This window comes from Rhipicephalus microplus, chromosome 9, assembly GCF_043290135.1.
Source record: "Rhipicephalus microplus isolate Deutch F79 chromosome 9, USDA_Rmic, whole genome shotgun sequence".
Lineage (NCBI taxonomy): Eukaryota > Metazoa > Arthropoda > Arachnida > Ixodida > Ixodidae > Rhipicephalus > Rhipicephalus microplus.
The window spans coordinates 38446289-38459933 of record NC_134708.1 but is presented as its reverse complement, the minus strand read 5'-3'; the positions used below and the strand labels follow the sequence as shown (position 1 = coordinate 38459933).

At 45.5% G+C, this 13645-nt stretch overlaps 1 protein-coding gene across 1 annotated transcript; it reads right to left on the bottom strand.

Moving 5' to 3' along the window:
- Positions 1–5114: 5114 nt before the first annotated feature.
- eco (Establishment of cohesion) lies at positions 5115–13604 on the bottom strand. The gene is made up of 6 exons (XM_037415771.2): positions 13470–13604; positions 11386–13153; positions 9853–9971; positions 8656–8773; positions 7351–7505; positions 5115–5582 (listed from the first exon to the last, which is right to left on the bottom strand). The coding sequence occupies exons 2-6, from the start codon at positions 13141–13143 to the stop codon at positions 5456–5458; spliced, it is 2277 nt and encodes a 758-aa protein (XP_037271668.2). The 5' UTR covers positions 13144–13153; positions 13470–13604; the 3' UTR covers positions 5115–5455.
- Between the last annotated feature and the right edge of the window lie 41 nt (positions 13605–13645).

Sequence of the window (13645 nt, the reverse complement as noted above, 5' to 3'; positions counted from 1 at the left end):
CATATCAATCAATCAATCAAGATTCTAGCGCTACAGTAATGCCAACTGAAAGCACGAATTGTCCTAAAGACAGTCGAGTCTTGTCAGAGCCTCGACTGTCTGTTCCAAATGCCATGCTTTCTGTTGTTCGTGTTTTCCATCGCGAAAGTGCATTTGCAGCAACAGTTTGTATTACCAAAGAAGTGCTTTAAGGTGGCGGTCCCACTCCAGTGGCAAGAGCTCGACATTTTAGTCGTTGTTTACTGGCTCACTGTGCTTGCTCTGCTCAATGGAAGAATATGAGTTCTATTGCATTAGAAAGTTTACGTTCTCCGCTTTCTAATGACAACTAGTATTTTCACCTAGTCTGGAGTGTTATTTCATGGCAATTAAAACAGTGTGAGCAAAAAACAGCGTTTTTGCTGTACAAGCCTCCGTTGTACTGCCAGTGCAGCAAAACTGTCCAACATAACGAAATGAAATTTGCTGAGCCTTTTAACGAAGCGTTATTCAAGGTTTCTATGAAGAGATATAGCCAGTAAAGTAGTTAGAAATTGATGCACGCTCTAATAAAAATGGACAAAAGAATGAAAGTTTATGAGTAAATAACTTTTTTTCTATTTTGTGCAGAACAACAATATTGAATGGGTTTCCAGGCTACAATGTACATTATGTGTACGCGAAGTTGTTTTGTGTTCTGATGAACAGTTCTTGAATTATTACTCCTTCAATACGGAAATTTATGGCGCTACTTGGTCAGGCATTACCGACGAAGGGACAAAACTATCCAAGCTGAAACTCTAAAATCTTCAATAATAAATCAGCAAGCCTTTCCCTAGGTTTCTATGAAGAGAAAATTGTCTTAAGTTAATTAGAAAATTTGTAGGACAGCAGTGAATTTAGCTCATTTTTCTGCTTGTCAGGTTCGTGCAAATTTCCTTTTTTTTTGTCTTTTGTAGGCTAATTCACAACAAGTATTGCTCATTAGCAGGACCATGTAGTGTCTTGTAATCACCAGTACTCACTAACTTTACGAAGCGGTGCTTGAAACAAAAGATTTTTCAAAAATAATAAAGCTCGCAAACACTTTTTGACGGTGGCGCCATCTGTCAAAAAAAACATCAAGTTGTTTCACGTCAGTTCCGACGTTCGTCAAAAGTAACGCTTCTAAACATAACTAAGCCGCCAAAACACGGATGGACTTCTTTAGACTTCAGTGGCTAAATCCTGCTGAAAAAGAAAGAAAGAGAAGGAGAGAGAGAAAGGAAGAAGGGAATAAAGCGTGTGGCACTGTACATAAGGAATGCATAGCCAGCAGGTTAGGCTATTGTGTCAAATATTCCAGGAATTGCTTGGTTGCTCGCCTTTGTACTCAGGTGACTGTAGAAGCGTTTTTGAAGGACACAACGAACTGGACCTTGCCTCCCCATATTTTTGAAGCCCGTAGGACATTATCTGAAGCGCGCTTTCCCATCGCAGGGAGGTGACGAGTGTCTGGCAGTGTATGTGTGTTTGAATATTTCACGTGATGCCGGTTGAACTAGGATAACAATGGACTTTTTTTCGGGAGACTAGCCTGCGCATGCGAAGTGGTGCAAGTGGTGGTGACTTGACGCCATGTTTATGCGAAATATTTACCCCAATAAAACTCGCAAGGTCCCTTGTGCATTTGACTAAAAGGATTCGAACGCCAAAGCCGCCTTCTTTTTCTTCTCAGTCGACTGCGTTGATCCCCTTCCCGAAAGCTTTCCGCACCTCACGCGGTTTGTCAGTTCCTCGGGGATCTGCCCACCTTTGGCCAAGCGGCGATGTCACGTGATGACGTCATGACAAAAATTTTGGTGATCTGTGACGTCATAAGGTGACGTCAACCAACGATTTTTTTTTTTTTAGCATTCACGTAGATGGCGACGGGCACTTTTCGCGCTAGATGAGGCCTCTAAACTTTCCCAACCATGTGTACTGTGCTGTTTATTTTGTAGGGGAGCGCGAATATTAACTTTTCACATTGAATCGAATACTGCCAAAGGCAAATCAACTTAATTAAATACCTCCTTTTTCGATTAGAAATCTAATCGAATATGGTATTATTAGAGTTCTTGTTCAAGGTTCGCTCTAAATTCATTTCCATAAAAGTTATTTCCGAAGCACACCAGGAAAGTGCTGCTGTTTGCGTGATAGTTGTATGAGTGGAGTATACTTGGGGAAGCAACCAAACAAATAGACATGGTCACATGGCCGATTGAGAGATAGCTCTAAAGTGTTGAAATAAACCCATACAGTAAAGAATTCATATATACGCATATACGTATCTTCATTATTTCACTGAGTCAGAAAAAAAAAAAACGGTCCTTGTCAGGACCAACCTTCTCGATGCTTCGGTGGAGATTTCGCACTGAATGCGTTCTTCGTTCAACTGCCGTCTCTCTCTGTGTTCTGTTTTATTTATCTCTTACTTTACGCTGCTGCTATCTAGACAGCTGAAAATAATGCACACTGCCCAATGTTGCCCGACTTTGCCATTAGCAGCCAACCTGCGGGATGAAATTATAATTTTAGTACAAGAACAATCGCTTCCGTGTGCCTTATTGGACAGCCTCTTGGAAAAGCTGAGCTAGTTTTCGGGTGTCGACTCTAGGTCTATACAGATAGGTTGGGTTTCGCTGAGAAAGAGCCCTTACGTATTTTATTATTCAATACTCCCAAAAGGACGCAATTCGCATCTGTGTTACGACTTGCGCTCTTCGGTGCGGTGCTAGGAGGACTCGTTTTATAGATGAAAAAATTGTCTCTCATATGTTTCGCTGAAGCTGAGCAGCGCATTCGTGTATACGCCTTGTGCACCGCCTATAGAGGCGCCACTGATAGCCACCTGCGCCCCATACATCTGTTTACAGCTGCGCCCTATACATCTGTTTTGGGATGCATGAGGCTCATAGTGTTCTCGCTAGCAAAAAGGCAAAGCCCTTCTGTCGTTCATGCATACAAAATCACCAATTTTGGCTCACTGCAAGGCACGGAAAAGGGGCTTTGTGTAAAGATAGCCAGGAAGTAGTGGAAAGGAGCTTCCTGGGTAGCTTCTGAATGTAGCGACATAAGTATCAAGCGGACCATGCGCGACACCCACACTACATTCACAGTCGAACCAAAGCTGCTGACAGTGGAGAAATCTATAATTACTATGCACGTGCACAAGGTCGGCGTTGTTCCACGCGACCCAACACTGCCGGTATTCAGAACCACTGAAGAACTTCCTGGATAACTACTCTTTTTCTACTCTTTTTCTTTCTACTCTTTTTTAGCGAGGAAGAGAAAGAGTCGGTTCAGAAACCAAACCATTATTTCCAGCAACCCTTGCGGCAGCGCGGTTCGGCGCCGTTCTATTGTAAATAGTTATAAGTTACAAGGAGAGAGAGAGGCACCTCTTTTCCGGACAGTTGCACGGGAGTACAAAGGCTCTCGGGTCCGTGCCTTTTTTTGTTGCTGTTGTTGTTATTGGGGAGCGGGGGGGGGGGGGGGGGGCGTCACGCACATTTGAAACGTTTCAAAGGAGATATGGGAGCAGCGGCACCCCCGAAAAGAATGGATTAGTTCCAGCAGGAACAGGCTCTTCGCCACTGCATGCTACGACGGCGGAGAGTGCATTTTCCTCCCTTTTTTCCAAACGTGACTTAGTGGCGTCTTCTGGTGGCTCAAGCAGAAACTACTCGCAAGATGGCGACGATGGTACCGTCACCTTAATCGACATTACACTCAAAGCTCATTATAATGAAGTTGCACGTTACACGAAATAAGTTCATTATAACTGATAATTCGTTAAAGTGTATTTTAAGCTATATATCTACTGCAAGGGTATTGTTCTTTTATTTTGTTACAAGTAATGTTTCGGTATATCTAGGTCTAAGTGTGTACGTTGCAGCATCACTGAACTGTTTACCTGGGAGAAAAAAAAAACACGGGCAGTCGACTTCACGGAATCCAGCTCTCTCATATTCAAGAAAGAGACAAGGCCAGTTCAAGTGCTTTAGAAATACAATATTTTTATTTGTTCAGAGCACAAAGCAGAAATTATTCCGCCGGCTTCTGCAGTCAGTCAGTACACAAAGAGAAAAACGCAAAGCCATTGCTGTACAAAAATATAGAGTGTGTCAATGTCATAGCAACAAAACAATTTCTCAGGATCATCCGCTGTGATCCTTACAAATACCACTTGCAGTGGAAAGGCTACGTTTGTGGATACCTAACTGGCAAAGGCAATAATAACAACAACATAACTTTGCAGTGCGAGGTACACTTTGTCCAATGATACCATGTACAGCGTGGTCTCCTGTTAAAAATGAAGGAGTCGTTAGCAATCGATCACTTACTGTCGCAAAGATATGACAAAAAGACTGTGTAAGAGTGCCCTGCGCATAAATGTAATGTGTTTTTTCCCTTTCTACAAGAACAATGCTCTTTTCATCTCACATTTAATAATGTACAAGTGTTCTCGTTAACAGCACACCACATTGTACAGTAGTGTGTGAATTGTGACACATTTTTGTGACTACTTGTCAACCCTGTCACGCTGCTGTAGAACTAGAAACCATAAACAAGTCGCCCTCGAAATTGTTAAGTGCTTCTGTTAGTAAGTCAACATCAACTTTGCACGGTGACAGCATATGCTAAACATCTCTGGTGCACTGTATGAACTAAAGCATTGTTTGCGGTTAGATGCAATGTCTTAAGCACAATGAGCTGGCTACAACAAAAATTAAACAGCATCCTGCGCACAGGTGCAATGCACGTTGGGAGACCTGTCCCGCTTGGGACCTGCAGGACATTTTGTATGCCTACTCATTAACTCTCGTCACAGCATTGTCAATGTGATGGTGTTATTTGACACTGAAATGCAAACAATGGGGGACAATGTGCATAGGTGAGTATGTCTGGCATGTGACAAATTTTCACACTACCTGTCAACTCCATGACGAGTGTCAATACGATAGTGTTCTTTGACACCGAGATGCGAACTAGGTGCTGTATAATGTAAATTGGTGGGTGGGCTGGTGTGTGACCGGTTTTGCTGTTTTCTGTCAACTCGTTGGCTCCATCATAGTGGATGTTAAGGTGATGGTGTTATCAGACGCCTTAACAAGTGACTAGACAAATTGATAGCTATAACATGCTTCACAGCGCCATGTCAATCATCACCATTGTTGACAAAGCGTGCAAGCCACGAGGAGACTAAAGTTTTCTGCCGTGCTATGAGTAGCTCGAACTGCTGATAATATTCCCATCTCGCGTGAGAGAGTTGCCACAAAGAACTTGCAAGCAACACTTTTAAACCACAGAATTATTTGGGGTAACAACTTTGTGGTTGGATGGCTTCATGGTAAGATAAAAATTTGGTTTCTTTGAGGCGCTGTGGTTCAAGAACTTTGTGAATGACATAGAAAATTTGAACTTTGAGAGTTGGGAGGCAGAGAGATGAACGTCAGGGGCCAAACACAAGGAATCTGTCGTTCCGCGTGTACGCAGCGGCCAGCTCGCGGCCCATGAGCGTGGGATCGGAGAAGGCGATCTTGCGAGAGTCGAGGGGGCAGCCAAAGGAGAAGTTCATCCTGAAAAAGACGCGCAAGCAGAGCAAACTGTGAGGTCAGTGGACAGCTGTACGACTTCACTCGCTATGACAAGCACTCCGACGAATAAAATAAAACAACAGGATTCATTAAAATACATATGCAATTAGGAATAACAAAAGTAGCAGTGTTAGTCTTAATTTATTTTGAATCGACTTGTATGACGCGAGCACAAGTGCTGTCTATGAGCTTCTTGTCGTCCGTGTTGTATCTAGTGCTGCACGAGTCAACATTAGCCAGTGCTGCACGAAAAGCCATTTGACAGGAGGTGTCAAGTGTCTGACGACAAGCTTGTCAAGGGTATCATTTTCAGTATGAATACTCGGGGATCATTGAACGTGCACAGACATCGCACAATACACGGACCTCTACCATTTTGCCTCTACTGAAATGCGACTGCCCCGCCGCGGTGGTCTAGTGGCTAATGCACTTGGCTGCTGACCCGCAGGTCGTGGGATCGAATCCTGGCTGCGGCGGCTGCATTTCCAATGGAGGCGGAAATGTTGTAGGCCCGTGTGCTCAGATTTGGGCGCACGTTAGAACCCCACGTGGTCTAAATTTCCAGAACCCTCCACTACGGCGTCTCTCATAATCATATGGTGGTCTTGAAACGTTGAACCCCACATATCAAGCAATCAATCTACTGGAATGCGACTGCCACGTCCAGGGTCCAACCCGCGACCTTTGAATCAGTAACCAAGCACTGTAACCACAACAACATATGAAATATTAGGCTATAGGGACATTCCTTGTTTAAAGGGACCAACAACTGGCCAGAACGTGCGATTATATTTTAATGGCGATGAAAAGACCGTGAATTATAGTGACAGATTGAAGCTTTTTTTTTTCGTGAACTAAGTAGAATTTCTATTTTTAAATTGTGTTTAAAGGTAACTAAAACTGGTATGTTGCACAACCTAGTGGAGAGCCTCGAAGCTTGATTATAAAGTCGATTATTTTGGTGCATTTAGACCTGTAGTCGGACGCCCTTGTGCGCACGATAATTAGCTTTCAAAATAGTATGTATATTCTTGTCCAGTCTCGCTCAATTCTGTGCTGATTACAAGGTAAGAAGGAGCGGCACAATGAGAAGCGGCGCTGCCTTCGCGGCCACCAGCGGAATAGAGTGCCCGCACGCGCAGTAAATCACCACACTCGAACACAAACTGCTCACTCACTCACTGTTTGGAGCATCATTGTCACAGGTGTAGACAACTTCATATTCACCGCAGATAGAAAAGTTCTGATTGCAAACGTATCACGGAGTTTTCCACGTTACCATTCTGTCATTAGGCACTCGGACTGGTAAGCTTTCCGCTTCGCTGAAGAAAACAGGCACCATAAAAAGTGCTTGTCAGACCCTTTAACTAGTGCATCACTTCAGGCCTCTGCTTTCTCCAGGGCCTCGCAATGAATGTTTGGTTACTAAATACATGTAGATCACTAAACAGCACCCAAAAAAGGCGAGAAAGAACAGTTAGACATTATAATAATAGAATGATGAGGACCATCATGTGTTGTCTTGCCGTAAAACTTGAGCAAGAACACAGCATTAGTAAGTGCAATATAGTAGATCTTTTCTAAGAGATTAAGCGAAATATGTCTGTCCCTGCGTGCAGTGAACTTTTCTGTGCTTTATACCTCTCTGAAGCAACCGCGGAGGCCGGGAATCGAACCCACTACATTGCACCGTGAGGTTGTTAAACCGTAACTGCACAGTAGAACATGCGAGGCGAGACTTGGCGCTTACCGAAGTCGGTCCAGCAACCTCGATGCCACCTTCTTCCGCCTGTAGAATGGCGCTGTCCATATCCGGCTGACTCCGCAAACGGCGGGCACCGGCTCGGTCTCGGCGTAGATAGAGTTGCCCATGTTGCCGTCATCACTGGGGATTACCCTATAGCCCTGTGTGAGGAAGACAAGGACGACACAGTGTGCTGGCACGACTTGATTGCGCGTGAAACAATTCGGAAGCATGTAAGCATGCAAAGCATTACAGTGATGCCTAAACGCTCTTGTGCATTTAATACAGCCTAATAATATTCGTAGTTTTACAAGATAATAATAATTTCCCAAACCAAAATATGGTTATGAGGCATGCCGTAGTGGTAAGTTCTGAAAATTTTGACTATTGGGTGTTGTTCCTTTAGCATGCACCAACATTGCACAGTGCGTGGGCTTTTAGCATTTCACCCCCATCGAAATGCGACTGCCGTGGGCGCGAACACACCCACGACCTTCAGGTCATCATCTAAACACTGTAGCTGCTAGCATACCACTGCGGCTGGCTAGTCATGCATGAAACATGTCATTGCAAATCAAGCAAACGAGGAAACATTGACTACAGAATGGTTGTTAGGGGAGGGAAGGGAATCGCAGTTGCTAATGCCAGAGAACTTAGTGACACGAACTGGCACTACGTCTAGGCAATCGGAAATAGCACAGAGAGGCATCGTGGCCGCAGCTCATTACACTGCTGACGGTTGTTCGGCGCAGCAGAACACGCCAGTTAATTTTAGTGGCCACTCGGTATCGGGGGATGGACGTTACGAAATATTATAAAAAGTCCAGGCGTGTTGATCCACCACCAAACCCGACAGGACCAAAGTGATGGGTTGGAGGCAGTTACAGACCCAGACATTTCAACCGACCCCGTTTGTTGCAGGGAGATATATCCAAGAAGTCTATTCAGACGAGATTTGCATACTGTGCGTCTGGACTCGTGGATCTCTAAGGCGCATTCTCGGGGAACGTGAGGTTATAGGCAAAGAAAGTGCAGTCTCCACAGTTGAAACTAGAGCACAACAGACAGCTGCATTGCGCAGCTCTAACATCAAACGTGCGCCAATCAGCAAGATAGTGTGATGGTAAGGGGACAGTTTCTTCGGACCTCCTCATCAGAGTGTGGCTTAGTCTCAGGCCTATGTCGGACCTGGGTAAAATTCATGTGAAGAATACTGGTAAGAATTTGTGGCCAGGCCATGAAGTTTTACCAGAGTTCTCGATAAGGTTGTAACCACAGCTCAAACAAAGGAGACAAAACGCGGACACTCACCTGCTTGATCTCCTGGGCTGAGAGGAACCCGAGCACGTTCTTCGTGTACGACACAAAGACAAAGTACATCTGAGGAGCACGGGTAGGAGCTGTCCTGTCTACCAGTATGCCCAGCTCCCTTTAAAAAGTTGGAAAAGAAAGAAACTGTTAGCGTCATCGTGATTCGTAATGTCTTTCTTTTTTCTTGTGAAAAACAAAAAACTGAAAGGCATAAATTTCGATGCTGTCAACACACCACTCACACCAGCGGTTCATGAGTCAGTTGTTTTGTAGTTTCTTTTACCCTTCACTGTACAGCAATTCAACATGAAAGCTGTCACATCATGTTTGCAGATTAGCTTTACTCTACATCACTAGTGAATTGATGCCACTTTGTGTGTTTAAATCTTTTTATTTGCGTATGAAAACATGCTAGTGAGGATAACAGTTATCAATTTGCCAGAGCCAATCCCCACTTACAAGTTATTTCTTGTGTTTCATAGTATTGCAAGAATTTTAATGTTTAATCACACAGGACAAAAAAAGAAGACAAAAACATCTTTTTGTGGTACCTGATGCTTAAATGCTCCACAAATCAATGTTTAGGGCTTGAAAATACGCACAAGTGCAAATCACTACCCCAGTATGGTGAACCTTAGTACTGCAATACGACATAGTCTGCAATAAAGTTGGCTCAATTTATGAACTTAATAAATTACATGCTCAGGTCTAACGCACACTGCAGAGGAAGTCGGCCACTTCTACATATACAAAGGAGCAGTGCTTTCTCATATTAGAATTCTCTAATTATGAGATGTTACCAAAGGTAAATGCAATGGACAGCAAAAGGTGCACTAGGCACGCTACCATAAAATATTGTCTACTAATCTTACAACTTTGTTGTGGTCTCGAATTGGTACAACTGGTTAACAAAGAGGGCTCCAATCTTCAGATGTCAGTGGTAAGGATTTCTTTGACTTGGGTCCATGTCCTCAGACAATAACTATTGGCAACAATGCTGCTTTGCATGTGACATAATCTATCGAGTCCCAGACTGAATTGACTGCTTGGCCACTTTCTTTGACCAGCCAGTCGGCACACACCAATAGCAATATTGCGGCAATATCTGCAAAAGGCACAGTCTCCGAATACTGTCACTGCATGTCAAAGTTCTAAGAGGCAAAATGTCGGAGTTCTTAGAGGCAGCCATGTGCTCACCTGTCCACCACCCGCTGTATCTCGTTCATCTTGTTGAGCATGCACTTGGGGTCATTTGGCGACACCATGATGACTTTGCCGTCTGGGTAGATGCCAACCTCGCGCTGGTTTTTCCAGCCCTGCGTAAGCGAGCACACAGCCAAGTTTCAATGGCTGTTAAAGCTTGAGCTACAACGGATAGTCACAGAAAGCTATCATCATCATGAATATTTGCCACAGAAATTGAGCAAGTCCCACGACTTGCTGCTGGTCCACTAAAGAATGAAGACGGCAACGGTCGCCCCCAACAATATCGCTGTGAGGCGACGGGCCAAAGACCTTAACGATGTACGAGAGAATACTGGAGAACTGAAACGGTGAGGGCGGCTGCAAGAAGACCGGGAAGCGATCGAAGGCCCACGCCAACGACGCCGTGCTTGTAGATATGTGAGAGGTAGGAACGCTTGGTTTCAGCTAGAGTCTCTTCCTCTGGAGTCTGGACATCCGCGTCGCATTTCGTCTGCCCGTGGTTTAACTCTAACCTCTTCGTGCCGAAAATGTAACTATATAGAAAAAAAAAACGAGCATCGCCATTATAAACAAGGAGAGACGTTGGTAGAATTCGCCAAAAGAAAGAGAACTCCGTACAATGGTTGCTTCTTCACAAAAGCATGAAAATAGAAAGCAGACCTGTAAAGACGTCATGGAAAAACAAGAAGCAGTGCATTAATTCAGCGTTATCGCAGATCCCGCAGACGGTAATTTTTTGCAGCTGATTGAACGATAAAGCACCTTTTCGGTATAAGTTGAACATAGGTTGCGGGGGTTTCGTGCTGCATGGATGGTACACAGGAGATACTATCAACTGTTAGCCTAAAGTGAGGCACCACCTGAGCTTGCCTCAAGAAAGAAGCAACGAGGAAATGGGGAAAGTGTTGGCATGAAAGGCGATAAAATAAGCAAGAGTAGTGAAACTATCGCGAATGGTGCGTGTAGCAATGTTGCGCAGCGTTCCTGAGCTCGCTCGTTAGTGCAAAGGCTAGAACGTATCACTTCAGAAATCAATACTACTTAATTTGACAACAAAGCTGGAATCCTTACACATGCACGAATTCTCCCAATACCGTGCTATAGGTCCCAACTATTTCTCTCTTTTGTTGTTTTGGCATGTGAAACAAGACCTTCGTCTGCTCAAGCAAGGCCTGGCATCTGCACTCTTCACAGCGCGAGACCAAGTTCCTCGGAGTGATAATCTAAAGGTGGTGCTTCACGACAGATTAACAGTTGACAATTTGCACCCACATGTTCTGGTTGTGCTGTGCCTTTGCAATTATCTCATGCGTGACGAAGTGCAAAGCTGTGCAACCTATGTTCAGTTGATTGAATGCATGCACAGCTGTGGGTTAGGCGGAGGGACAAAATTAAGAAATTTGCAGGCGTTGGATCAAATCAGCTAGCACAGGGTGAGGTAAACTGGAGATCATTGGGACAAGCGTTCATCCTGCAGTGGACAGAAGACAAGATGACGACACTGATGAAAATATGAGTACTCACAGGGAACTTCATAATGGACAGGTAGGACCGGTGGTGCTGGGCGTGCAGCTTCTCGTCTTCAACGTCTCCGATCGTGTACACCATACCGCACGTGCCACACGTAGTGTGCCCAAATTTCTTTTGTCCGGCGTCGATTATGAGCTGCGCCGGATCCGACGATCTCAGCATGAACCGTTTTCTTGGCATCTGGATTGGTGAGGTGGGTATTTGAGGCCGCTCAGCGATTTTCTTGCGGTTTGAGGTTGGTGTCGAGAAGACTGGATAGAGTGGCTGTCTGTTCGAGCAGCCGGATTTTTCTGGAGGCGGCGGTGTACTTGCCCTTTTGGACAACTCTGTGCCTTTTGCACTGTCCAGTGTATTTGGGCATAATGCTTTCAGGGGCAAGGAACGCTCTCCGAAATTCCTGCCAGCTGCAGTATCCTGTGCATCTGTTCGCAATCTTCGCAGGGGAAGGGAACAGTTTGCACTGCCGTGTCGGTCTAGGAGCATGAAACTGCGTGTGCTACTGCCTAGAATTGGGGTAGTGACAGCAGCATTGCTTTGCTCTGCTTCAGTCTTTAGGCATGCAACAGAACGTTCATGCTCAGTTGCGAAAGATGGGACGCCACCTTTGTTTACGGAATAGTGATCCTCATGAATCTCAGCGTCGTCGTCATTAGCTCTGCCGCACGGCTCACACACATCAGAAGACTCGTGCCCCATCTCTTCCAAGATGTCCACCTTTGCTCCATGGGTGCTTGTACGAGCATTTATACTTTCAGTTGTAGTTTTGGCCTGTTCTGTGTCTCGCATCTCCGTCCTGCTTTTGGCTCTTGCTTCTTCTAGCGGCTTGTGAGGTACACCTGTCCTTTCAGCATGTTTCTTCTCACGCATCTCCACATTTACGCCCCTCGTTTCTTCGGATATTTTGCGTGGTACTTGTTGCACAGTAAGGTCAGCCCTCGCAGTGGTGGCAATGGTCGTCTGAGGTCGTCTGAAAGGCACTGTCACGGCTAGTTCTTTTCTTGCTGTCCTATTTGCTACTTCGTTTACATGTTTCTGTGACCCACCACGGTATGTTGTATGTCTACCTGGTGTTTCAACTAACTCCGGCTCAGGCAAAGCGACGTCGACGCTCTTCACGGACGTGTCCGTTACTGCTGTTGATTTGGGCGGTCTGAACGGCACAGTCATCAGCAATTTCTTCTTAGCAGGCTTGAGCGAACTGGAGGTCGGCGGTTTCTTCAGCGGTGCGACGGTCGGCTCAAACTTCAGCGTAAACTTTTTGTTCCACGAGACGGCCGTGGCGACCGCCATCGAACTGCTGACGGCTGCGTTCACCGGCGCGCGCAGTCCGGAGGAGAAAAACTTGCGGACTTTCTTCGCGGGCGGCTCGGAACTCTCCGAAGAAGCCGCCGGTACCGGGACAGTCCGCTTACTCTCGGACAGTGGTATAACCACCGTTTTCTTCTCGGAAGCCGCCGAAGAAGCCTTGCGGGTCAAGGCGGGTCGTTGTCGCGTGGTTGGCTTCGCCGCGGCAGTCCTCGTGGAATCCGAAACACTCCGCTTTCGCTTGCTGGACGGCTGTGTTTTTTTACCGGCACTGTCGCGACGCTTTGGAGTGGTCTTCTTCGTGGAGCGCTTGTTGGAAGCGCGATCGTCAGTGACTTCCGTCGCTTTCGGTTCGTTCTCGATGGCTCGCAGGCGCTTTCGTTCGAGCGGACTCAGGTAGTTGGTCGGGGAGTAAAAACTACTCGACTTCCTGCCCTCGTAAGGCATTTCGGAGCACCTGCGTATAGATGGTGATTTCTATGAATTGTTCTTTGACACCGGCGCAAGGTAACGGTCAACGAGCCAAGCGCTAAACCATAACATCAACATAGACACAGCAAAAGCACGGAAACGCAAGTACAGTGCACGTTGAATCAAACTTTAATGTGAAAACCGTAAAGCAGTGAACGCACAGGCACAGTAAAAGCTTCAACAGCCTTAATTTTCATCCTTGTTTCAATTTGAAAATAGTCGATCGGCTACCAATGAAGCTCGATACCCACTCAGAGTCCGTTCCGATTGGTTTAGGTAAAGATGTTCGGAAACAAACTTACCGAAGGAACCCCTAGGTTCGAGGCGATCAAAGAAACGGGAGAAATCACATTAAATAATTTCGCTCACGAAACCGATAAAATAAAAGTTCGTTAGACGCGAGCGTCAGTCATCTGTATTCGCGCCGGATCACCAACTGGATGTACAATGTTGCCCATCCCACCAGCAATCGTTAATC